At 55.5% G+C, this 25853-nt stretch overlaps 1 protein-coding gene across 3 annotated transcripts in view; it reads right to left on the bottom strand.

Moving 5' to 3' along the window:
- Nucleotides 1–23013: 23013 nt before the first annotated feature.
- The window catches only part of PTTG1I (PTTG1 interacting protein), a 29254-nt gene continuing 26414 nt past the window's right edge, over nucleotides 23014–25853 (bottom strand). For all 3 annotated transcript variants that reach the window (XM_011725833.3, XM_011725831.3, XM_011725830.3), the window contains one exon: nucleotides 23014–25048. In XM_011725833.3, coding sequence (XP_011724135.1) covers nucleotides 24782–25048 — 267 coding nt within the window. In that variant the 3' untranslated portion in view covers nucleotides 23014–24781. The remainder of the gene's footprint in view (nucleotides 25049–25853) is intronic.

Below are 25853 nucleotides of genomic sequence, written 5' to 3' on the forward strand. Positions count from 1 at the left end.
CCACAATGACGTGGGTGTTAAGATTACCAGACAAAAACTTTTGCTGGTTGCTTTTTGTTGCTGTTTAATTTTTTTTGAGATGGTGTTACCAGTGGAGGGTGTCCAGGTTCTTGGCGTTTTGAACAATGAATTGGATGAAGCACACAAAGCAAGGAAAGAATGGAGCAACAAAAGCAGAGATTGATTGCAAATGAAAGGGTGGGAGTCGCCAGAGCACAGGGGCTCAAGACCCCTTACAGAATTCTCAGGGGTTTTGATACCCTCTAGAGATTTCCCCTTGGTTACTTGGTGTTCCACCCTATGTAAATTAAGTAGTGACCTGCAAACAGTCTGATTGGTTGTAGAAAGCAACCAATCAGAGGCTGAAGTGAAGTTACAAAGGTTACATCCTATGCAAGTGTATGATTGGTTGTGGAAAGCAACTAGTCAGAGGCTAAAGTGAAATTACAAAGTTACACTTCTATGCTTACAAAGACTTGGCCTGAGATCAGTCTGATTGGTTGCCAGTCAGAGGCTGAAGTGAAGTTACAAAGTTACACTTCTATGCAAACGTCTGATTGGTTGCAGGAAGCAACCAAGCAGAGATACCTTCAGTTTTCCATCTGCCACACAGAAAAGGGGTGGTGGTGGGGGTGGGGTGGGGTGGGGGTGGGGATGGAAGTGGGGGTGGGGATGGGGATGGGGATGAGGGTGGGGGTGGGGGTGGGGGTGGGCTGGGCTGGGGTGTGGTGATGGGGGTGGGGTGGGGTGGGGTGGGGTGGAGGTGGGGGTGGGGATGGGGATGGGGATGAAGGTGGGGGTGGGGGTGGGCTGGGCTGGGGTGTGGGGATGGGGGTGGGGATGGAAATGGGGATGGGGATGGGGATGAGGGTGGGGGTGGGGGTGGGCTGCGCTGGGGTGTGGTGATGGGGGTGGGGTGGGGCTGGGCTGGGGTGTGGTGATGGGGGTGGGGTGGGGATGGAAATGGGGGTGGGGATGGGGATGAGGGTGGGGTGGGGGTGGGCTGGGCTGGGGTGTGGTGATGGGGGTGGGGTGGGGCTGGGCTGGGGGTGGGGATGGGGATGGGGATGAGGGTGGGGTGGGGGTGGGCTGGGCTGGGCTGGGGTGTGGTGATGGGGGTGGGGTGGGGCTGGGCTGGGGGTGGGGGTGGGGTGGGGGTGGGGATGGGCTGGGGTATGGTGATGGGGTGGGGGTGGGGTAGGGTGGGGGTGGGGATGGAAGTGGGGGTGGGGTGGGGGTGGGGATGGGGATGGGGATGAGGGTGGGGGTGGGGGTGGGGATGGGGATGGGGATGAGGGTGGGGTTGGGGGTGGGCTGGGCTGGGGTGTGGTGATGGGGGTGGGCTGGGCTGGGATGTGGTGATGGGGGTGGGGTGGAGGTGTGGGTGGGGGTGGGGGTGGGTTAGGGTGGGGGTGGGGATGGAAGTGGGGGTGGGGATGGGGATGGGGATGAGGGTGGGGTGGGGGTGGGGATGAGGGTGGCGGTGGGGGTGGGGATGGGGATGAGGGTGGGGGTGGGGGTGGGGATGGGGATGAGGGTGGCGGTGGGGGTGGGGATGGGGATGAGGGTGGCGGTGGGGGTGGGGGTGGGCTGGGGTGTGGTGATGGGGGTGGGGTAGGGTGGGGGTGGGGGTGGAGTGGGGATGGGGATGAGGGTGGGGTGGGGGTGGGGTGGGGATGGGGAAGAGGGTGGGGGTGGGGGTGGAGGTGGGCTGGGCTGGGGTGTGGTGATGGGGGTGGGCTGGGCTGGGGTGTGGTGATGGGGGTGTGGTGGGGGTGGGGTGGGGATGGGGATGGGGGTGGGGGTGGGGGTGGGGAAGGGGATGTGGGTGGGGGTGGAGGTTGGGGTGGGGTGTGGTGATTGGGGTGGAGGTGGGGGTGGGGTGGGGTGGAGGTGGGGGTGGGGTGGGGGTGGGGTGGGGTGGGGTGATGGGGGTGTGGTGATTGGGGTGGGGTGGGGTGGAGGTGGGGGTGGGGTGGGGTGGAGGTGGGGGTGGGGTGGAGGTGGGGTGGAGGTGGAGGTGGGGGTGGGGTGGTGATGGGGGTGGGGTGGTGATGGGGGTGGGGTGGAGGTGGGGGTGGGGTGGGGTGGAGGTGGGGGTGGGGCGGGGTGGGGGTGGGGTGGGGTGTGGTGATGGGGGTGGGGTGGGTTGGGGTGGGGTGGAGGTGGGGGTGGGGTGGAGGTGGGGGTGGGGTGGAGGTGGGGATGAGGGTGGAGGTGGAGGTGGGGTGGAGGTGGAGAGATTTGCAAAGGGAGCCTCCAGTTCTTTTGTTACTTAGGTGCGGAAAGTTGGGGTTTTCCTTTCCATTAAGTTCTAGGAAGTCAGCATGAATCGGCCTTAGGTTCCCGCTTCCAGATCCTATTCTCCTGCCTCAATGAGGTCTTGCTCCGTGGCCCTGGCTGGAGCGCAGTGGCAAAATCATAGCTCACTGCAGCCTCGAACTCCTGGCCTCAAAGTGATTCTCCCACCTCAGCCTTCCAAGTCACTGGGACTACAGGCGTGTGCCACCACGCCCAGCTCTGCTGATTGCTTATTTAAGTAAAAGTTAAACTCTCTTGAAATCATTAAAAGATCAAGGTTCTCAGCAGAGAATTAGAAAATATATTTTTTAAAGAAACTTAGAATTTAAAAATAATAGTATCAGGAACTTTTTAATCCCCTGACTGGCCTTAAAAGCAGAATGGAGTTGTCAGATGAACCTGAAGGGGAGTCAGTAGAAATGATCCAGTGTGAAGAACAGAAAATATTAAAACTAAACTGAACTGAGCCCCAGACACCTGTGGGGGAAAAACAAAAGATCTAATTTTCATGTCATTTTGGAGTCCCAGAAACATTGGTAAAGAAAAAATGTTTGAAGAAATAAGACTCAAAAAATAAAAAACCACAAATTTAATGAAAAGAGAAAAATTTACAGATTCAAGAAGTTCAGCAAACCCCAAAGAAGATAAACTCTAAACCACAATCAGGAACATGACAATCGAAGATAAAGAAAAAAGTCTTGCAGTCGGCCAGAGGAGAACAGTACCTCACCTTCAGGGGAAGCAGTTCGAGCCACCGCACACTCCTCATCAGAAACCACACAGGCCAGGAGGCAGAAATGACCTTGTGAAAGCACCGAAGGCAATTCGGTTCAGAATTTAATATCTAGTGAAAATGCTCTTCAGGAAAAGCAGTGAAAAAGACATTGTCAGATGAAAGAAAAAAAAAGAGAATGTAGAGCCAGCAGACTATGTTTTAAGAAATGATAAGAAAGTTCTTGAGGCAGAAGGGTATATGATAACCAGACAAGGAAATGAAGAACCCCAGAATGGTTAAAATTAACTAAATATAAAAAACATTTGTTCCAGATTTTTAATCATGTAAAAGATAATTAACTGTTTGAAACAGGAACCAACAAACTTCTTCTGCAAAAGAACAGATAGTAAATATGTTATGCTTTCCTAGCCAAAGGCTGGGAGAGTCCTCAACTCTTTAAACAACTGTCATCACAAAAATGGCCCAGCACGGGGACTCATGCCTGTAATCCCAGCACTTTGGGAGGCCGAGACAGGAGGACCACTTGAGGCCAGGAGTTCAAGACCAACCTGGGCAATATAGTGAGACCCCCCATCTCTACAAAGAATTAATATTATTTATTTTATTTTATTTTATTTTGGGGGATGGAGTATTGCTCTGTTGCCCAGGCTGAAGTACAGTGGCACAATCGCAGCTCACTGTAACCTCTGCCTCCTGGATTCAAGCGATTCTCCTGCCTCAGCCTCCTGAGTAGCTGGGACTACAGGCATGCGCCACCATGCCTGGCTAATTTTTGTATTTTTAGTAGAGATGGGGTTTCACCATGTTAGCCAGGCTGGTCTTGAACTCCTGACCTCATAATCCGCCCGCCTCGGCCTCCCAAAGTGCTGGGATTACAGGCATGAGCCACCGCGCCCAGCCCCTTTTGACATTTTACATTTAAAATGCTTTAAATGTAAAAACCATACTTAGCTCATGGTAGACTGCACTTCATCCATGGGCCATAGTTTGCCAACCCTTGGTCTAAAACAGACAGTTGCCACATAGTGGGTTTACAGCATTTGTAAAAGTCAGTCATAACTCAGCATTGTTATGGTGATGACATCGTCATTGGTTATGACATCATCTATAGATTCAACATAACCCCAACCAAAATCTCAGCAGGACTGTTTGTAGAAATCAGCACTCTGATTCTAAAAGTTCTCGGGAAAGGCAAAGGAACTAGAATAGTTCAGGGAAATTAAAGGAACTAGAATAGCCAAACAGTTTTGCAAAGAACAGAAACAGAGAACTCACCACACCTGACTTGAAGTCTTTTTTTTTTTTTTTTTTTTTTTTTGAGACGGAGTCTTGCTGTGCCCCAGGCTGGAGTGCAGTGGCGCGATCTCGGCTCACTGCAAGCTCCGCCCCGCCGGTTTCACGCCATTCTCCTGCCTCAGCCTCCCAAGTAGCTGGGACTACAGGCGCCCGCCACCTCACCCAGCTAATTTTCTTGTATTTTTAGTAGAGACGGGGTTTCACCGGGTTAGCCAGGATGGTCTTGATCTCCTGACCTCGTGATCCGCCCATCTTGGCCTCCCAAAGTGCTGGGATTACAGGCTTGAGCCACCACGCCTGGCCTTTTTTTTTTTTTGAGACGGAGAAGTCTTAATATAAAGCCACAGTCATCAAATGAAAAGTGACAGGCACACAGATCACTATCGCTGAACACACCGACAGATCAGAGGTGGACGTATACGCAAATGGCCTGTTGATTTTTGACACAGGTGCAGCGACAATGCACTGGAGAGAAGACGCCTTTCCGTGCACAGAGAGAGAGACCTCCACGCTGACATCAGGGAAGAGAAGACGCCTTTCCGTGCACGGAGAGACCCCCACGCCGACATCAGTGGGGAGAAGATGCCTTTTGGTGCATAGAGAGACCTCCACGCTGACATCAGCATGAGTCCTTGATGGGCTGGTCCCTGATGACGCAGGGCCCATTTTCCTCATGATGCGCCCCCACCTCCCACTGCTTCCTGACCCCAAACAAGGTCAGACCCCAACACGGAATGCTGCAGGATTGCAAGCCCTCACCAACGTGTTCAGGCCAGGGTTGGAGAAATCTATCAAGATTCCAAGCCTGGTAGGTGAAGTAAGGCTGGATCAGGCCGGAGGCACTGGCCTGGGACGCAGGGATTTTACTGTGTTACATCAGGCACTTGGCAATGGGTGCCTCGTCTGGCTGATAGACTCTTGGGCTGCACTGTGGCCAATGAGCTTGACACGACGGCCTTCCTGGCATCCTCGTGCGTGGCCGCTGTACCAGCATCATCTACATTACTCAGGGACCGGTTCCAAATGTGGATTCTTGGACTCCTTCCCAGGCTTGCCAAATCAGAGCCTCAGGGACCTGTTTCCTGGCGAGCCCTCCAAAGGGTTCCCATGCTGTGAGTGTAAGATGCGAATTATGTGTGAATTCTTTAGGAATCCTGCTGCTACACAGCTTCTGACCCAGCAGGTCCTGGGTGGGGATGGACACTATGTGCTCCAGGTGCTGCCAGCCCTGCTGCTGGAGGGGGTGCCTTCAAGGAGCCTCTAGAGCAGGGTCGTCAGTCCTGGCTAGACATTGGAGTCACCTGGAGAGTAACAAGAAACACTTGTGCCAGGCCCACCAAGGCCCCAGGCCCATGAAATCAGTGCGTTGGTGCAGGGTCTGGCGGTGCAGGTATAAACACTCCTCGGTGATTCCAGCGTGCAGCCAAGGTGGAGTCGCTGCCGCAGAGGGTGAGGCGGAAGGCTCACGGAGATACACGCTGGGGCGGTTTGTGTGCAGCCTGCCTGCTCTCTCCCTGCCTCATCCGGACACTCCCTGCACCAGGTCATTAAGGCGTGGGAAGGCACACAGCCCCCCAGTGGGACTTCTGAGCCCCAAGACGTTGCAAGGGAGACGGTCTCCCAGATCTCAGGGGGTACGACTGGAACCCAGCATGCTGGATGCCAGGTGTCAGCACTGAACATGAGAGACAGTGGGAGTGGGCATCGCTGCCAGCCATGGAGGGAGAGGAACTCAGAGCTGCCTGAGCCACAGTGATGGTGGTGGTGGCGGCAAATGCATCACAAGGAGACAGAGGCACAGCTACCAAGCTATTGCCTGACATCTACAGGCAGGAAAACTCTAGGTCTGCTGGGCAAAAACCTAATGGAATCACCACAGTGGGGCCTCCTAAGCCTCTTCCCAAGGTGCATGGGACTGTGAGGGGGAGCCTCCCATGGGTGTGGGCCCCAGATCAGCCCCTGCTCCTTCCAAGGCCCCATGGCCATTTTCAAGGGTCATGGAGTTCCAGGGAAGGGCAGCACCCTCCAGGGTTATTAGGTGCTGGCTCTGCAGGGCCTGGCCAGCCAGCAAGGTCCCTAGTTGGAGTGGGGCCTCCCCTGAGTCGACTGTACAGTGGGCCCAGCAGGAACACACACATTTAGCAACTGGCAGAGTCTCCACTCTTTCCCTGGCCTCAGATGGAAGCTGCCGTTGCAAGAAGGACCAAGTGAGACCCCGTGCAGCTGTAGCCCCCACCCCACCCCTGACCCCACCCCAACCCTAACCCCACCCCCCCTGCAGCCCCCACCCCAACCCTGACCCCACCCCAACCCTGCAGCCCCCACCCCACCCCTAACCCCACCCCACCCCGACCCCACCCCAACCCTGCAGCCCCCACCCCACCCCTGTCCCCACCCCACCCCCGACCCCACCCCCCCCTCAGCCCTCACCCCACCCCTGTCCCCACCCCACCCCTGTCCCCACCCCACCCCCGACCCCACCCCACCCCACCCCTGTCCCCACCCCACCCCTGACCCCACCCCAACCCTGCAGCCCCCACCCCACCCCTTCAGCCCCCACCCCACCCCTTCAGCCCTCACCCCACCCCTCACCCCACCCCACCCCTGCAGCCCCCACCCCACCCCTGTCCCCACCCCACCCCTGTCCCCACTCCCATCCCAGAAAGAGGGAACTAGAGAGACTACCACATCCCCAGAGCTGTGGAGGTCAAGGTGCCAGTCAAGGCTTGTACGACACGCAGTGCCCGAGTTCTGAGCAGAATCGTGTCTCCCTGAATTCCAGTGTTGAGATCTGAAGCCCTAGGACCTCAGCGGGACTGTGTTTGGAGACAGGCTCTCTACAGAGGTGATTAAGTTAAAGTAGGTCACTAGGCTGGTCCCTGGCCCCATCTGACTGATGTCCTTGTAAGAGCAGATGAGGACACAGACCACGTGAGGACCGGGGGAGGAGATGCCGTCTGCACACCGAGAAGAGAGGCCTCAGGAGGAACCGGCCCTGCTGCTCCAGGACCTCAGACTTGCCGTTTTCAGGGCTGAGAGGTCACCAGCGTCTGTGTGAGCCAGGACCTCAGACTTGCATTTTTCAGGGCTGAGAGGTCGCCAGCGTCTGTGTGAGCCGCCCAGCTGTGGCGTCTGTCATGGCAGCTGCAGCACACACACCCCACGGTCCACGAACCCCCTTCACAGCTGCCGCCACAGCCAGGTGGGGCTTGAAGAAGAAGTGGATTGTCACACAGTCAGGTGGTGATGCCAGTCATGCAAGGCTCCGAGGCAGCGGGTTGCAGGGGCAGAGCCGTGCAGCCCCTGGCACCCAGGATGCAGCTCCTGGCCCAGCCTCTGCTTTGCCAGTTGCTTCCAGTCCTGGCAGCAAAGATCGCAGGGCCTCTGTCCTCATGGGGTGCGGAGCGGAGCACGGGCACCATCCCCTCAGGGCTGGGCCCTCGTTCGTGCCCTACAACTGCAGAGACAATCGCGTGACTTGCAGCACATGAATGAGCCTGGTAGACAGGAGGCTGGAGAAGCCCGGATGCCTGGCCTGGGTGCCCGTGTGTCCTGGGGGGCAGACAGACCCTGCCCAGCCCAGGGGCCTGCCATGCTCTCTGAAAATGTTGGGATGTCTGAGGGTGGGGGAAGAGAGAGAGGAGAGGGAGAAAGGGAGAGAGGGGCGGAGAAGGGAAGAAAGAAAGGTAGAGAAGGAGAGGGTGGGGTGTAGAGAGGGGGGGGACAGGGCTTCTGTAGGTCCCTGTGGCCACCGCACAGGGTGGCTGTGGGCTGGAGGGCCTCTCTGAGGTTGGGGCCTGCCTATTCCTCATGTGGGTGTGGCTCTGATCCAGTGGCAGGGCCGTGCCTTCGCCTGTTGCAGCCGGGCTTGGAGCAGGAGCAGGTGGGATATAGGGCCAGGCTGCGGCACCAGTGGCCCTGGGGCCTGGGAACCTGCCTGTGGTGCAGGTGTCTGCCCTTCCTAGAGGAGGTGCCGGGTGAGACCCTCCAGGGTGTTTGGGGCCAAGGTGTGTGCACCTTTGATGCCAGCTGTTCTCAGTTTGGAAAGTACTCACCGTGCATGTGGCTCTGGGGGCTGAGCTGTAGGTTCCAGGCCCCCACACATGTCATGGCCCACAGGCATGAGCCTTGCAGTGCCACCATAAAGGGGAATGGTAAATAGGGACCAGGTCCCAGAAGGTGCACAGGGCACCTGCGCCAGCACATGCCCCGCCCACCCCTCCCAGACTTACCCCTGGGGCTGCTGGCCCCGCCCAACCCTCCCAGACTCACCCCTGGGGCTGCTGGTCCCCCTGAGCTGGGCAGCTACTGCCTCAAAGCCTGGCCAGGCAGCTGGAGCAGGGCAGGGGATCCCAGAGGCAGAACTTCAGGTTGAACATGGGCTTCCCCCTCACGCAGAAGGAAGACAGCTGAGGCGTGGGTCTGAACAGGCTCTTGGGCAGTGGCTATCAGGAGCCTATGGCCAGGGGCATGCGCAGAGTAGGGCTGCAGAGTCACTGAGCAGGGGCCTGGAGAGGCTGCATGGCTGGGCCTCGTGGCTGGGCCTCTCAGAGCCATCAGTGTGACAAGCTTCCTGCCCCACCAGAGGCCACTGGGGGCACCCACTGCAGAGAAGGCCCCTGCTCAAGTGGAAGATGGCCTGTCCCCTAGATGTCCCCAGGCCCCCCATCCGCCCTTGTCAATGGATCCACCTACAAGGTGGCCATGGTAACTCAAGGGGGCTCTGCACCGACATCCCCTTCCCCAGCCTGCTCCGGCTTCTCTCCCCAGGCCTGGCACGGCACTGTCCTCGGCCCTCCTGCCTGGTCACTGTGAGCTGGCCGCTCCTTTCGACTGGTGGGGTAGTGGCGGCTGCCAGCGACCGCCCCCTCTCCGTGCCCCTTCAGGCCCTGTGGTGGTGAAGGCTCCCATTGTGCCATCAGAGGCTGCTGTCTATCATGCTCAACCGTGCCCATACGTCTGCAAGGAGCTCTGCAATTAGATTTGCCCGTGCTTTTTGTGGACTGAGACAGGTGGTTCCTTTGCTGGCTTTGCCTGGGCTCACCCACATGGCCACGGTCAGCTGCTGGCCCAACGAGATCTGGACAGTCCGAGATGACCTCGGCCACATGTCTGGTGTGTAGTGCTGGCCGCGGCTGGGCCCCCATCTCCAGCAGGAGAGCCTGGGCTTCACCCAGCAGCATTACCAGAGGGGAGAGCAGAGATACAAGGCCTCTTGGAGCCCAGGAAAGTCACTTCCACCACATTCTGTTGGTCAAAGTGAGCCACAGCCAGCCAACCAGCATGGGAGGGGACCAGGAAACGAGATTCCCTGACAGCAATCACACAGTCACCTACCACAGAAATAAAATAGAAAAAAGAGACTCCGTCAGTAGATCCGACTCTGCTCCTGTGAAAAGTGAATAAAACAGAAAAGTTTCCAAGTCTGAAAAAGAAAAAATGGAAAAAGCAGTAGGAATTGTAAAAGGTGAGACTGGGTGCAGTAGGATCACTGCACCTGTAATCCCAGCAAGGCAGGAGGATCACTTGAGCCCAGGAGTTCAAGACCAGCCTGGGCAACAGAGTGAGGCCCTATCTCTAAAAAAAAAAAAATTAACCGGGCGTTGTGGTACACACCTGTAGACCCTGCTACTCAGGAGGCCGAAGCAGGAGGATTGCTTGAGCCTGGGAGTTCAAGATCAGAGTGAGCGATGATCCTGCCACTACACTCAGCCTGGGTGATAGAGTAAGACCCTGCCTCTGGAAAAAAAAAAAAAAAAAAAAAGATGTTAGCCAGGCACAGTGGCTCACGCCTGTAATCCCGGCACTTTGGGAGGCAAAGGTGGGCAGATCATGTCGTCAGGAGTTCGAGACCATCCTGGCTAACATGGTGAAACCCCGAGTCTAGTAAAAACACAAAAAAATTAGCTGGGTATGGTGGCAGGTGCCTGAAGTCCCAGCTACTCGGGAGGCTGAGGCAGGAGAATGGCGTGAAACCAGGAGGCAGAACTTGTAGTGAGCCAAGATCACACCACTGCACTCCAGTCTGGGTGACAGAGCGAGACTCTGTCTCAAAAAAAAAAAAAAAAAAAAAAAAGGTTAGACAACCTGAATAGACCAATAACCATGAAACAAACTGAGGCAGTATTAAAATACTCAACTCCCCTAAAAAAGACAGTGCCTCTAGATTCCTTAAAGATCTTCTACAACATAGAAAACCATGGAAACTTTCAACTACGACTCGAGCACGACCCTGATGTCCAAACCTAGAAGGACAGCACAAAAAAGACAAAACAGATGCCAGCCTCATGACCATAGGACGCAAAACCCTTACATAAAACGTGCAAATCAAATTCACTGAAGTAGCTGGGTGCACTGGCGTGCACCCGTAGTCTCAGCTACTCGGAAGGCAGAGGCGGGAGGATCACTCGAGGCCAGAAGTTTAAGATCCACTTGGCAAACCCATAACAAAACCCATCTCTACAAAACTTTAAACGAAAAATTACCCATGTAGGCCGGGCGCGGTGGCTCAAGCCTGTAATCCCAGCACTTTGGGAGGCCGAGACGGGCGGATCACGAGGTTAGGAGATCGAGACCATCCTGGCGAACACGGTGAAACCCCGTCTCTACTAAAAAAAAAAAATACAAAAAACTAGCCGGGCGTGGTGGCGGCGCCTGTAGTCCCAGCTACTCGGGAGGCTGAGTCAGGAGAATGGCGGGAACCCGGGGGGCGGAGCTTGCAGTGAGCTGAGATCCGGCCACTGCACTCCAGCCCGGGCGACAGAGCCAGACTCCGTCTCAAAAAAAAAAAAAAAAAAAAAAAAATTACCCACGTATTAAAATAGTTGTTCATTATGGTGCCTTCACTGCTGCAGCTCAGCAGACCGGCCGAGGGAAGGCTGACGCCCCCACTCCACCTTTCGGCTCTGTCTGGGACCTCGATAGGTTGGATGATCCCACCCGTGCTGGGGACAGCGTTGGCTTTCCTGGGTCCACCAAATCTAGTGCTGACCCATCAGTACCCTCACAGATGCAGCCAGAAACACATTTAACCAGCTAGCGGGCATCCTGCGGCCCAGTCAACTGACATATAAAATTAACCATCACTGGGGGCTCCACTGCACAGGCCTCATGTGATGACTTCTGGGGGTCTCCATAAAGCAGAGCCTGGGACAAGGCCTTGGAAGTATTCTTTAGGGGGTGGTCTATCGAGGTAGGAGTGTAGGGGTGGGGAGTGTGAGTCAGGCCGGGAGGAAGCGTCAGGAAGGGTGAGCACAGAGCTGTGGGCTGCAGGTGGGGCTGGGGCTTATTGCCACTGGGACCCTCGAGGAACCAGGCCCAGAGGCTGGGGCGGCCCCTCCTGTGAGGACTGAGCCCCAAGGCAGAGAGCCCTGGACAGTTAGGCCCGGCTGTGGGGCCTTGCCTGGGCACAGCCGTGGCTGCCTCTGCTGCTGATCCAGCCACAGTTAACGAGATTCTTTTCTCCCAGGTGGATGCCTCCCTGAATCCGGTTACCTATAGAGAAACGGGAAGCGGCAGCTCACAGCATCTCCCCAGCTGGCCACGTGCAGGGCTTCTGAGAGCTGCATGGTTCTGTGGGATGGCTCAGGTGTCTCTGGGATAGTGTCCCCTTGCTGGTAACATCTCCACCTGTCCCCAGCATTGAGATTATGGAGCAAGAGACAATGGCAGGGAGCAAGTACCCCAGGAAGCAGACCTGGGTCCAAGTCTCGAGTCTGTAGCCTCCGCCCAGCGACCCTCACAAGGGCGGCGTCAGCAGCATCAGTGATGTTCTTGTTCTTGGTGCTGTCGCCTGAATCGGCCAAGCTCCAATTCCACGTGTGTAATGGGCGTGGCATTCCTCCCGTACTGCTGGTCTGCGGGAGCACCTGGGGATTAAACAAGGTTACGAGGCCCTGACGTCAGCAGGCAGGCAGTAAGGGATTGCTGCCACTTTGGTTGTGCATGGCATTCCAGCCTTAAAAGTAAAGGGCTGGGGTGAGGGGCAAGAGGGGAGACTGTGGAATCTCCACCAAATTTTCTCCTGTTCCCAGATTGAACGTTTAGTTTGCAGAGGCTCTACATCATTAAACACAGTCACGAGTCGCTTAGGCACGGGGATCGAGGAGTGCAGCACTGGGTGGTTTGGTCCCTGTGCACACATCACAGAGTGCACACGTTACAGAGTGCACGCACACACACCTAGGTGGGAAAGCCTGTGTGCTCAGGGTGCCTGATGGAGGCGATCACTCTGGGCTGCAAATTTTACAGCATGTTACTGTGTGGGAACTGCAGGTAACTGGAACGCAGTAGCCAGGATTTGTGCATCCGGACACAGAGAAGGTACCGTAAACCTACGGTATTAGAACCTTATGGAACCACCATTGTGCATGCGGTCAGTCCATTAAAATCTTATGTGGTGCATGACTGTTTACCTTTCTAGATCATTACAGACTATTTTCTGATTCATTTTTCCACGTGATTAATCTAAAGCCCAAATTGAGGATTTCAGTGGGATTTAATGCGCTTTCCAGATCCCTTGGGAAACATGGAACATTTACCACCCACAGCTTCCCAGGGTGCAGCACAGCTCCGTCTCCCCCGCACATCACGTGTAACAGACCCCAGACCTCGTTTCCTGTGTGACCAAACTTGCCCAGCCCAGCAACAGCCCCTCACCCCCGTCACGCCTGCGGTGAAATGCCAACATCGATTCCCAGAGCAAGCTGCAGGTGCCGGCGTCACGGACACAGGTGGCCTGAGAAATGTGGGTGCCTTTTCCCCTCCTGAGGCTCTCCTTTAGGGGCAGAGCCCACTGGATGCTTTTTTTTTTTTTTTTTTTGACAGACGAGCTCTCACTATGTTGTCCAGGCTGGTCTTGAAGTCCTGGGTTCAAGTGATCCTCCCACCTTGGCCTCCCAAGGCACTAGGATTACAGGCAGGAACCGTTGTGCCAGCATTATCTTGAAAGGCAAACACTCTACTATCTCCGTACAAACCCAGAACAGGGCTGGGCAGGCAGGGGCCCACCTGCTTCTACCTTTCTGCTCGCCTTGCCCTCCATGGGCAATCTGTACCCACAAAGGGGGGCTTTGCTCTCGGGGTCTGCTCTGGGGTTTCCCGGACATTTTATTGATGGCTTCGTCCTAGGACATGTGCCCTGGAAGCAGGCATGGTCCTGGGAACGTGCCATAGGTCAGCCTGCTCTCCATCATCAATCTGAACAGGTCCCTTCCCAATTCCTGATGGGGGAGTGAAAGAAAGATGAGAGCCCTCACCTCTCAGACAGAGGCCAGCCCCCACAGAGCCCCACCAGCCTTGTGGGGGACCCCTCACCATGGCGGGTGGATCACGAGGTCAGGAGATTGAGACCATCCTGGCTAACACGATGAAACCCCGTCTCTACTAAAAAAATACAAAAAACTAGCCAGGCGAGGTGGCAGGCGCCTGTAGTCCCAGCTACTTGGGAGGCTGAGGCAGGAGAATGGCATGAACCCGGGGGGCGGAGCTTGCAGTGAGCTGAGATCCGGTCACTGCACTCCAGCCTGGACGACAGAGACAGAGCGAGTCCGTCTCAAATAAAAAAAAAAAAAAAGACAAGGAAAACCCCTCACCACCCACAGGGCACAGGTCCCACCACCGCCATCGAATCAGGCCCAGAGTCTGACCCAGGATCCTCTCCCCTGCAGCCCCTGACCTCCTCTCCGCTTCCCATTCCCCTCGGCTGAAATCTCAGCCCCTGAACCAAGCCCTGCCTCACCCTGCCTGGGTCAAACCCTACTCTGGCCTGGGCTCCAAACGCCGGGAGTCCCTCTGAGCACTTCCTGTCTGGAAACATCAGCAGGGTCACACTCATTCCTGGGGCGGGGGACGTGCAGCCCCCGACTCTGGGCAGCTCAGTTCTGTGCCCACCCCGTGCCCAGCCTGATACACAACGGTTTCTCCTTTGCAGATGTGTTACAGGACCCTAACACCCAAAGGCAGTCAGGGTTTCTGCACTACAGTCCCTTCTGCGGTCGCTAGAAATATGTTATAGGAATGAGGTTTGGCTCCAGACCCCAAGAGAGGGCTCTTGGCTCTTGTGCAAGAAAGAATTCAGGGCAAGTCCACAGCGCAAAGCAATACCAAGTTTATTGCAAAAGTAAAGTAGTGAAAGAATAGCTACTCCATAGAAGAGTAGGGCGTTCTGAAAGTAAGAGGGGGAACACGCCCACCATAGGTACAATGCTGGTATATATGGGGAGGTGTGCCTGGCTGCAAGGGTTTCTTTTCCCCCTTCCCCTTCCCCTCCCTTCTCTTCTTTCATTCTTTTTTTTTTTTTTTTTTTTTTTTTTTTTTTTTTTTTTTTTTTTTGAGACAGAGTCTCGCTCTGTCGCCTAGGCTGGAATACAGTGCTGTGATCTCAGCTGACTGCAACTTCTCTGCCTCCCCGGTTCAAGCGCTTCTCATGTCTCAGCCTCCCGAGTAGCCGGGAATACAGGCGCCCGCCACCACGCCCAGCTAATTTTTGTATTTTTAGTAGATACGGGGTTTCACCATGTTGGCCAAGTTGGTCTCAAACTCCTGACCTCAGGTGATCCACCCACCTCAGGCTCCCAAAGTGCTGGGATTACAGGCGTGAGCCACTGCACTCAACCTTTTTTGTTAATTACTATATTTTGAAAGAATCAATATTATTGTCTTTAAAGCAAAATTAGGAATGCCTTTGTTCTCCAGATATCGGGCCATCTGGACACTTCCAAGTCTGAATCTGTTTAGTAAACATTACCAATCTGTTCCCTTAACCGTAAACATCTAGAAGCCAGGAATGCCGGACTTTCTGAGAATGCAGCCCATCAAGTCCCAGACCCTACTCAAGACGGAGTCGCTCTGGTTCGAACGCCTCGGACAGATGTGTCGAATGCATGGATGAAATTCTGCCAAGATTTTTTCACAAATGTGCAACCTCTCCAACCCCTTTCCCCCAGAGTCTGCATTTCATCCCCATTCTGTCTGGCTTCTGTGGAAGCAGGAGGGCTGTTCCCGCCTGCTCAGGAGAGAGGCTGGAAGTGGACGGGGGAGGGGGCCCCCCACGCCTCTCTGGGCTCAGGGTCCCATCTGGTCCTCATAGGGCTGAGGCTTCCCATCTGAGGTCCCCTGCGGTGCCTCCAACAAGCAAAGTGGAAACAACCGCGAGGCGCCACCCAGGCCCCGGGTGAGGGCGGGACCACGGACCCCAAGACTCCTCCCCGCAGAGACTCCGCAGGGTCCGCCTGCTCTTCCACACCCAGCAAACGGAGCGGGGGCGGGGCCGGGCTTCCAAAAGTCCCTGTGGCCAGGAAGGAAGGGCGTGTCCTGGGCCGGTGCGCCGTGGCTGGGCCCCCGGGATTCTCTGCGTCCGGCAGCACTGCAGGGTTCTCCACAGCCGTGCCCCGTGCTCTGGCCCTGGCAGCCTGCAGGCGGCGGCGGTGGCGGATAAGCTGGCAGGAGGGCAGGCGGGCGTGGCCTGGCCCTGGAGCCCGGAGCGTCCACCCGGCGCCTGCCACGGCTCCTGCACGTGGACTTGGCCACAAGCACCTGAAGATGCACCTGCGCGTCGGGCCTGCCTGGACCTCACACCTGTCTCCTCCTGCGGCCCCGACCCCGGCCGCGCTCAGGGCCCTGGGCTGGTCTGCGCCCTCCGCGCGGCCAGAGGGAGAGCAGCACCGCCCTCAGCTGGGAACACGCAGGGTCCCTCCCGGGGCCTCCCCCGGCCCTCGCTCCCCTCCCGGGTTGGCCTGACTTGCCTGCGGAAGCCTGGAACGCCACCTCCCGGGTTCAAGCGATTCTCCTGCCTCAGCCTCCGGAGTAGCTGGGACTCCAGGCGCCCGCCACGCCCGGCTAATTTTTGTATTTTTAGTAGAGCCGGGGAGTTTCCTCCTGGGCCCCGGCAGGGCCTGGTGGTCTGAGCGGGCTTGTGGTGGAGGGGAGGGCGTCCTGGGGTGGGGGGAGCGGCCGTGTCTCCTGTGTGCAGACGGTGGCAGGCTCCCGAGGATGGCTGTGTCCACACCCGGCATCAGCACACACGCTCCACTCCCCTCTGCCCGGGACACCAAGCGCGGGGCCTGGCGGGGGCCTCGCGCCACGTCTGAGAGGCGGACGACCCTTCCCAAGAGCGGCGGGTCTGAATTCCACCGCCCCTGGCGCTGAGCCCGGGAGCCGCCTGCAGAGCACAGCGGCAGCTGTAATTCACCAGCACCGATGAAAACCCCAGGGGCGAAAGACTCAGGTGTAACGTTAAAATTCCAAAGGCAGGCCGGGCGCAGTGGCTCACGCCTGTAATCCCAGCACTTTGGGAGGCTGAGTCGGGTGGATCACCTGAGGTCAGGAGTTCAAGACCAGCCTGACCAACATGGTGAAACCTCGTCTCTACCAAAATTACAAAAATTAGCCAGGCGTGGTGGTGGGCGCCTGTAGTCCCAGCTACTTGGGAGACTGAGGCAGGATAATCGCTTGAAGCTGGGAGGCGGAGGTTGCAGTGAGCCGAGATGGAGCCACTGCACTCTAGCCTGGGCGACAAAGCGAGACTCCATCTCAAAAAAAAAAAAAAAAGGTATCAATGGTGAAATTATCAATGATGAGAGTATCCATGATGAAATGATCGATGATGGGGGAACCCCAGGAACCCCTCCGCCTCCACCATAAATGAAGCCTCAAGCACAACCCAGCTGTGTGCAGGACCGTCCAGCGCCTTTAGAAGAGCCCAGGTCTGGGCACAGCTGCCCGCTCAGGCCAGAGGGAGGCCTGCCATGCCCCACGAAGGCACTGGCTTGGAGTTTTTCTTCATTGTGAAGAATCATGATGACGAATTAGAATTAGTGAGTTTGGCACGAATGAGATGCTTCCTCCAGGACGTTACTGGAGGGCGCTGCTAGCTAGCATCCTGGCCTGGAGGCGCTTCCCCTCTCATTCTTCTCAGGAGTGAGTCCTGGCTGAGGACTGCCCCCAGGGCAGGACTTCCGGCTTCAGGAGCACGGTCCTGAGCCTCAGGGGCGTGGTGGCTGGTCTGCAACAGGCTTTCCCCGCCGTGGATGTGTGGACACTCTGGAGGCCTGGAATTTCAGCAACGTCAGCCAACGGCCACAGGGACAACCACAGTAAAGCCAGCCTGCTGGGAGAAAAGCAACAGACTTAGAGCTAAAATCACCCCCGGAACTTCCTGTCTACCTGGACACCTGTCTACAGGGCCTGAAAGAGGAACTGACACTTTCTCCTCCTGCGGGGCTGCGTCAGGAAGGAGCCTGTCTGGCAGGGGCTGCCCCGGCCCACCCGGACTCCGCTCAGAGCCTGGGCCCTCGGTTCCCGTGAAGCTCTGAGGGCAGGTTGGCAGCCACAGCACTGGGCCAGGACCCAAGATGGGGCAGGCCAGGCCCTCCACCAAGGGCCCAGTCCCTCTATGCAAATGCAGGTAGCGCCTGTGTGCGGCCAGGGGCCCCTGGGAGAATGCAGTGAGGAAGGGTGGGTAGATGTGCTTGGACTGAGACAGAAAGCTCCAGGGTGGCACTTGCCATGAGCGTGGGCACGACCCTCCTCCTCTTCCTCCTTTTCCTCCTCCTCCTCTTTCTTTTCCTTCTCTTCCAGGCGCTTCCCCTGCAGCTGCAGTGGGAGGAGTTTCCAGATGCTGAAATGTGCTCCTGGGGCAGCAGCCCCCTGCCTGCTAGAGTCTCTCCTGGACTCCGCTGCTGGGCTGTGCACATGGCACCCATTTTAGGGCACAGCCAGTGGGGAGGCCCCAGAGGGGAATCCTCTTGTGGCAATGGGGATAAAGGTCCTGTCTGCCAGCCGGGGGCAACCCCATCCCGTGTGGCCTAAGGCAAAACTTGGAATCCACATTGCTTGATTTTGGGATGGTGTTCTGCACCATCCCAAACAGGCACCTCCGGAATTCCCTCCCCAGCAGGCCGGTTACTTCGAGGCTGGAACTCACTCCTGGCTAAAGATTCACTGCAAGATTGACTGCGATTGATTTGTAATCTGGGGGCGACCTGCGATGGCGCAGCCCCTTCCCCAGATGTGTTTGTGGTGGAAGTTATCCAAGTGACACAGCACCAAAGTATGTGATCGGTGGCAAATCCGTACAGGTCTGCGGCAACCGCAGTTCTCGCTTCCTCAGAAGAAAGAATTCGACCAAGGAGCAGAAAGCAGAAGGAGAGACTGAGCAAGTTTTAGAGCAGGAGTGACATTTATTAAAAAGCTTCAGAGCAGGAATGGAAGGAAAGGACACTTGGAAGGGGGCCGAGCAGGTGACTTGAAGGACAAGTGTGTGGTTTGATCTTCGACTTGGGTGTATACGTTGGCACGTGTCTGGGGTCTCACATGCCTTCTCCCCTGATTCTTCCCTTGGGCTGGGCTGTCCACACGTGCGGCGGCTGCCAGCACTCGGGAGGAGCATGTGCTGTGTGTTTACTGGAGCTGTGCACCTGCTCACCTGAGGCGTTGTTCCCTTACCTGTCAATGTCCCTAGGAGGCCATAGACCAGTTACACTCCACAGTTTTGCCTTTTAATCCACATGCTTGAGCCCACTCACCCAGTGCCGGTCTTATGGGGAAGCTGCTGATCACCAGTTTCAGGATTTTTCTGTCTGTTGGGAGACTGCCTTTCCCTGGCGTTGGCTGTGACCAATTATTATTTTAGAGAGACAGTTAACAGCCACCCGACCAACCCTGATGGTTGCCTGACATTCCTGGTTGGGAGGGCCCTCTCCTGCCCTGCTCACGTCTGACCAGCTGCCTAGTGTAACAGATGGAACAATAACGCAAGAGAAGCCATCAGAGCAGGTCACCTGGCACCTCCTAGCCCCTGCCTCTCCTGCATTCCAGACCCCCTCTACGTGTCCCTCTACAAATTGAAGAGTGGCCATTTTTGGAAGGGATTCCGGTCAATCTCCCCCTTGCTAGCACGGAGAATAAAACTCACTCTCTTTTTTTTGTTTTGTTTTTTGAGGCAGAGTCTCACTCTGTCGCCCCGGCTGGAGTGCAGTGGCGCGATCTTGGCTCACTGCACGCTCTGCCTCCCGGATTCACGCCATTCTCCTGCCTCAGCCTCCCGAGTAGCTGGGACTACAGGCGCCCACCACCAGGCCCAGCTAAGATTTTTGTATTTTTAGTACAGACGGGGTTTCACCCTGTTAGTCAGGATGGTCTCAATCGCCTGACTTCGTGATCCGCCCGCCTTGGCCTCCCAAAGTGCTGGGATTACAGGCATGAGCCACTGCGCCCAGCAGCTCACTCTCTTACTGTCACACCCCACCTTTGTCATCGTGGCTTCTTTTTAAGCGGCAAACAGCCGGACCTTTGCCGTTTACAGCCACAACCTTCCCTTTCAGAGTTGAGGCACAGCTGGCCGGCCCTGATATTAAAATCGGGATCCTAAGACGGACGGAACACACTCTGTGTGGCAATAAGACACCAAATTCCAGCCTGACTCTGGTATAGCATCGCCAGACTCTGAAGGAAATTAGAATATTTTGCCTCAAAATGTATTTCTTTGACATATTTTGAAATGGCCCCCCAGAGCCGTCCTTTCTCAGGGAAATTAGCACCTGTAGAGAATCTCCATGAATGCAGCCAGGACTGCCCCTTCTAGGACTTTCCGGACCTAGGAGAGATTAACTGAGAGCCTGACATCTTTAAGGTCTGAAAAGAGACATTTGCCATCTATTCTCTCTGAGGGATGCAACCTACAAGGCTTCATCTGCAAAACAAGGGCCCAGCAGCCGCAGTGTGACCAGGCCGCTTCCGTAGCAAAGTCCGGGCCACCCTCATGCTGGGACTGGCAGCTGCGGACAGGCACACAGGACCCGTCTGGAGAACCTGGACACTGCGTCCCCCTTGGGGTCCCCCACACGCTGGTCCCGTCTCATTGCCGGAGGGCCAAGCACCTGGAGCTGTGCCGCCTGTCTCTCCCGATGCCCAGCTCCAAGCCTGTCCATCTACCCTGCCCTGCAAAGCCAGGTGTGCTTGACCAGCTGCTACCTGCCAGGCAGTGCCCACAGGGGGGAAGGAGAATTCTGGAAGGGACGCAGGGGAGAGAAGGGACTGATGGCAGCGGCTGCACCCAGCCTGCCACTTCTCAGATGGGCCCTGCAGCACTTCTCAGACGGGCCCAGACAGCCACTGCACGCCGCCCTCCTCCCTCCACAGCCCTGGGGCCCCGGGCCCCGGGAGTCCGAGCTCCTCCCAGCTCTGGGTGTTGAGCAGGGCAGCCTCTGCCTCTAGGTTCTGCCATTCGGTCACCGAGTTAGCCCTTTACACCTGGCCAACCCCTCTCTATGCTGATTTAGCGATTCTACCAGGTTCTCTCGCTGGTGGTGCTTCCTGCAGGACTCAGGCCAGACCTCGAGGCCACACGGGCAGCCGTTCCCCACCGCCCTCCAACTCCAGTGCGTCTGAGGCCGTCTGGGTTACTGGAGATGGCCCGTGGTGCTGGAGCAGAGGGATTGGCAGTGCTGTCCTGAGGCAGGCACAGGTGGGGGCCCTGAGGAACAGACACGCCCAGTGCCCACAGTGTCAGAGGTTCATCTGCGTAATCTGGCCAATTGTGGTTCATATACAAAGTAAAACAAGAGGAACAAATCCACACAAACATGCTGGAAATGCGAGATAAAGCCTCTGGAGAGAGGTGTAGTGATGAAGGCAGTTAAGACGGCGCGAAAGTAATACACGGAGAATTCCCGTTAAAAAATTCCAGCCACCAACCAGAGAGAAACTGCGGGCCCTGGAGCTGTGGGCAGGGACCCTGAGCACCAGTCTGTTCTGCAGAGAGGGCAGCGGCTCAATGGCGCCCTCTTGGAGAAAATTCCATGAACCAGATGCCTCCGGCCAGGCCAGCCCTGCCTCACACAGGCAGCCTCCTCAGCAAAGACCACTCTCAAAAAAATTCTTCTCGTTGTTTACTAAGTGCCACTACATGGAAGCTCAGAGAAATAGGATTTGTGGAAGAGAGTACTGAAGAATACTACTATTGGCTGTCTTTTATGATTATCTCTAGTTAGAAATCGTTTCTTGGTATTCGAGGTTTAAAAGAACAAAACATTCTGTAGCTGGAGAGGGGAAAACCATCAGACCCAGTAAGTAGCGGCTGAGCTGGCAGCCCTGATGTTCCTCTGTGACATGGGTTTTTATTCTGCGCACGCGTCGGGCTCTGCCTGTACTGAGAGGTTCCACTGCGTCTTCGTTAAACCGGCTTTGAGGAGGAAGTGGAGATCCTGTTAGACCAGAGGCATCTCCATGCAGAGACAGCCCCAGAGGTGCCCCCACCCGTGTGGGAGGCGACTGCCCAGGCCCCAGGGGGTGACCAGCTGTTGCCAGTGGAATGGGTTGAGGGGACAGTCACTTCCAACTGGGGGCTTCTCCCCATCTGCTGGAGGGATGGGCTCCAAGAGCCCTGGGGAGGCAGAGCCACAGATGAGGGCCTGGAGTCTGGCTCTGGGATGTGAGCCACTGTGCGCGTCGGAGTCCATGTGTGTGAGCACCTGCGGGTGACAGACGTGCCGCCGAAGTCCATGTGGCTCACGGGCTGCTTCCATCCTTCCGGACGTGGCGGCTCTGATTCAAAGGCCGTTTTGTGGGGGCTGTTCACCAGCGAATGCATGGGACCACAGGCTAAGAGGGGCAGCAGGCAGTCCACCTGGGGACCTGGGCTACCCCTGTCAAGCTCAAGCAGACACCTTTGTGTCACCATGAGGGCTCCCCCCGGAAGAGGTGGCTGCCCCAGGTCACTCTGGGCTCACAGTGGCTGCACGGTGGACAGCAGCTGCGCAGTGGCCGTCGTGATGGACTCTGGGGCAGACAGGCTTCTGTAACATGGGCCTCGCAGAGCTGGTCCGGAATGCTGGGGGCGTGCTGGGTACCTACTGGGTCCGCCCGTCGAGTGAGCACTGAGAACTGAACTGCCACAGCCACCGCCTGTGGCCTGCACACGGTGCCATCCAGCAGAGTGGGGACTGTAGGCGTGATGCCAGGCTGGCAGTCAGGGGAGCCCCAGGACAACCTGAGCAGGACAAGAGCTGCTCCTCACCCTCCTGCTGCCTTCTTAGAAGCTGTGTCTACCCCTGGCCCGAAGTCAGTGACAAGATGGAGTCGACATCCTGCCCGCTCTTCTGGCCTCCCTGCTTCACACCCAGGCCCAGACCTTGCCCTGCTGGGCAGGTCCACGGGACAGAGAGATGCCCCAAGACTCTGCTGCTCAGACTAAACCCTGTGTCCCGGAGGACTGAAGTGGCAAGAGCAACACAGAAGGGGGCCGGGGTGCGGGGCACTCCCTAAGAACCCAGCACAGAAGACAACCAGGGAAGGACGGGAGGGGAGCACGGAGCACGCGAGCCTCATGCAGGTGTGCGCTTCACACAGCGGGGCCAAGGTCACCCTTCTCGAAGGCAGCCCTGCTTTTTCCCAGCGCCCTCGACACCCAGTGCAAGTGGAGGGCATGCGGTGGGCAGGACAGCTGTGGAGGGAGGAGACGGCCAAGACCTCCCCTGTGGGGCAGGCCTGTGGGTGGGGAGTTTTAGGACACAGCCTGGTCCATTGTGACAGCCACAGGCATTTAGCCTGGAGACTGCCCAGGCGTCCCGTGATGGCTCAGAGGCCCACTTTACCCAAAAAAACTGACCTGCCTCCCAGCATTCCAGGCAGTAATGTCGACACCACTGATGTGAAACAGAACACACAGCATATCAGACAAATGCAGATATTAAACTTTTATTGGAAACTGGTTAAAAATTAAGGCACTCCAAGCTTTATGGTTTCCTTGAGGTTACAGTTTTGTGGCTGCTCTTAGCGTATTTCAGAAAAAATCAGATGGACTAAGACCAACCTTATAGACGTAGTTTCTACACTGAACGCAAGGATTCACCCACTGTATTTACCAACCAAGCTCTACCTTCAGCTCAGCAGCCTACATTCAGGACGCTGATTTTGCGTACATACTACTGTATTCATACAAAGTTCGTTCAAGTCTATTACTAAGTTTCTTTTATGAATAAACAATACAAAGTCCAATTTTGATGGCTGCTATAAAATACTTAGGAAACTCTGCAATACTTTACTACAAATACAAATGCCCAAGAGGTCAGAGAAATCAGACTGAAGAACTGGGTGCAGGTTCTATTCTTTGTGAAAATTTCAGCATAGGAATGTTATTCCCGGTACAGATGTACACAGTCAAAAAGGCTTATCAAGCTGTTTGATGAGTTCTTACTGTGTTCTGGATCACAGTGATCTGCCTGTGAACTTTAGTTCATGCTGAAGACAGTTTTCTCAGTTTTTATGACTGTGAAGTGTGAAAATGGAATGCATCATTTATCTTAGGTGCTGTCGACCTACTTTCCCAAAGCAAAATGTTTTAAAATTCAAGGCAATCTGGAATGGGGACTATTTTCAAACTTCCTTAGGCAGCACTTTTCAGTGATTCCTCGCACGCTGCTCTCCCTGCCATGAAGCGCTTGGTCTACTTACTAAAGCCACGTATCCTGATTTTACAGAAACGTGGGGCAGGTCCAGCAGTGCCACTGGAGAGCTCCTGGAGAAGCCCACTCTGAAGGAAGGGCTTAGAACACCCTTGAGCCAGAGCAGCTGGAAGCTGGACTGGTCCCGTGAGGCAGAAGGAGCACTGGCGCCTGCTGGGTGGTGTGAGGAGAGCCCTCAGCTGGCTCTGGACACACCTGCTTCTGGGGCACACGGCCCAGAGCCAGGCCTGTGGATGGGCCTTCCTTTCTTCTTGGGGTGGACCCCGTCCCCACGATCCCTAAATGGCCACCCCCCAGACAGCCCGACAGGCAGGGAGAGGCTTGCAGGCACTGAGGATGCCAACAGGGCTGGAGAAAGCTGCAGCGTCCTGCCCGTCCTCCCAACACTGCTGGCACACGAGCAGGCAACCAGTGCTGCAGAGGCAGGCCAAACACCACATTTATAATTCAAGCTTCCAAGGGAAAAAGATTCTCATGTTCTAGTAAAGATACAAATTTTAAAAACTATCCAAAAAGAGCCTGAATTTTTATATGAAAGTCTTCTGGTGAAATCTTTTAAGTAGGGAGGAAAATCCAGTAATTTTTTTTTTTCTTTTTTTAAAGGTTTAGCTATTCCCCAATGCTATTTAATACAATTGAGGTTAGGAAGTAAGTCCTTATCAGACTGTGTACTGGAGCCCCGTGTCATCAGCAAAAGCCATGTGAGTCAACAGGTGTGAAGACTCGATGCTGTCCGTGGTTTTATGGGGAATGATGAGGGCTGGTCAGTTCTCCTCACGACAGAAGCCAGACCGGCTTCCCTCTGTTGCGTGTGAAGCTTGTCAGCAGACAGAGAGGAAGGCAGGGCTCTGCTGCTGCCCCGGGAGAATGACAGTCATAGCGCTAGGTGCCGTCAGGCGGCTTTGCGTGCAGTTAACTTCTTACAAACTGAGAAGAGTATAAAAGACCCCAAACCCCAAAGATTTCTTATTTCAAGTGACTAAATCTAGAAACAGAGATGAACAGGGAATAGAAGGTCACCAGTTTGCAGGATGAGAGGAAGACTGTCCTTCAGGGGCAGCTCTCCGGCCACCTGTCCTGGAAGGCTGGCAGGTTCACTGGTCAAGGTCAGGAGACCGCCAGGGCCACGTGGTCTCCCGGTTGGGCTGCGCTGCGGAGTGTGCACCTCACAGGAAGCGTCGGGACTGCCTGACGGCTGGAGCGCTTTAGTTGTTTTCAAATCTAGCATATGGGTTTTCTTCTTTGAACAGGCCTGAAAACAAAATCAACCTGAATCATAACTTCGTTCATTCAACCAGAAACAAAATCTAAAAAGCCACACAGACTAAGTTTTTTTTTTTTTTTTTTTTTTTTTTTTTTTTTTTTTTTTGAGGCGGAGTCTCGCTCTGTCGCCCAGGCTGGAGTGCAGTGGCGCGATCTCGGCTCACTACAAGCTCCGCCTCCCGGGTTCACGCCATTCTCCTGCCTCAGCCTCCTGAGTAGCTGGGACTACAGGCGCCCGCCACCGCGCCCGGCTAATTTTTTGTATTTTTAGTAGAGACGGGGTTTCACTGTGGTCTCGATCTCCTGACCTTGTGATCCGCCCGCCTCGGCCTCCCAAAGTGCTGGGATTACAGGCTTGAGCCACCGCGCCCGGCCTACACAGACTAAGTTTTATAAGAAGATTTACTGAGGGTATAGCAACAACGGGTGTTGTAAGCAGGCTCTCATACTGTGCTTAACCTTTTTTGAAGTCAAACCACTTTAAACTTTGAAATAAAATTTACTAGAAACAAGAATTCTAACAAATCCTAAGAGATAAGCACTTATTTCCTGATGCTCGGCAAAGAAAAGAAATTTAAGGCAAATATTTCTTTCCACAGTGGTTGGTTAGTTCCACAGTGAATGGCTAGTATTAAACAAAATAACCTTACTTTGTGCTTATACTTGCTCTTAAACCTTTCAAATTAAGGCTACAGAAAGAACTAACACGACCCTCAATCTAACTCTCAAGTACTCTGACAGAACTGTAATAAAATGTGTATTTAACCATAAGAGTAAACCCATGGTAGTTACCC

Source organism: Macaca nemestrina, chromosome 4 (genome assembly GCF_043159975.1).
Source record: "Macaca nemestrina isolate mMacNem1 chromosome 4, mMacNem.hap1, whole genome shotgun sequence".
Taxonomy (NCBI): domain Eukaryota; kingdom Metazoa; phylum Chordata; class Mammalia; order Primates; family Cercopithecidae; genus Macaca; species Macaca nemestrina.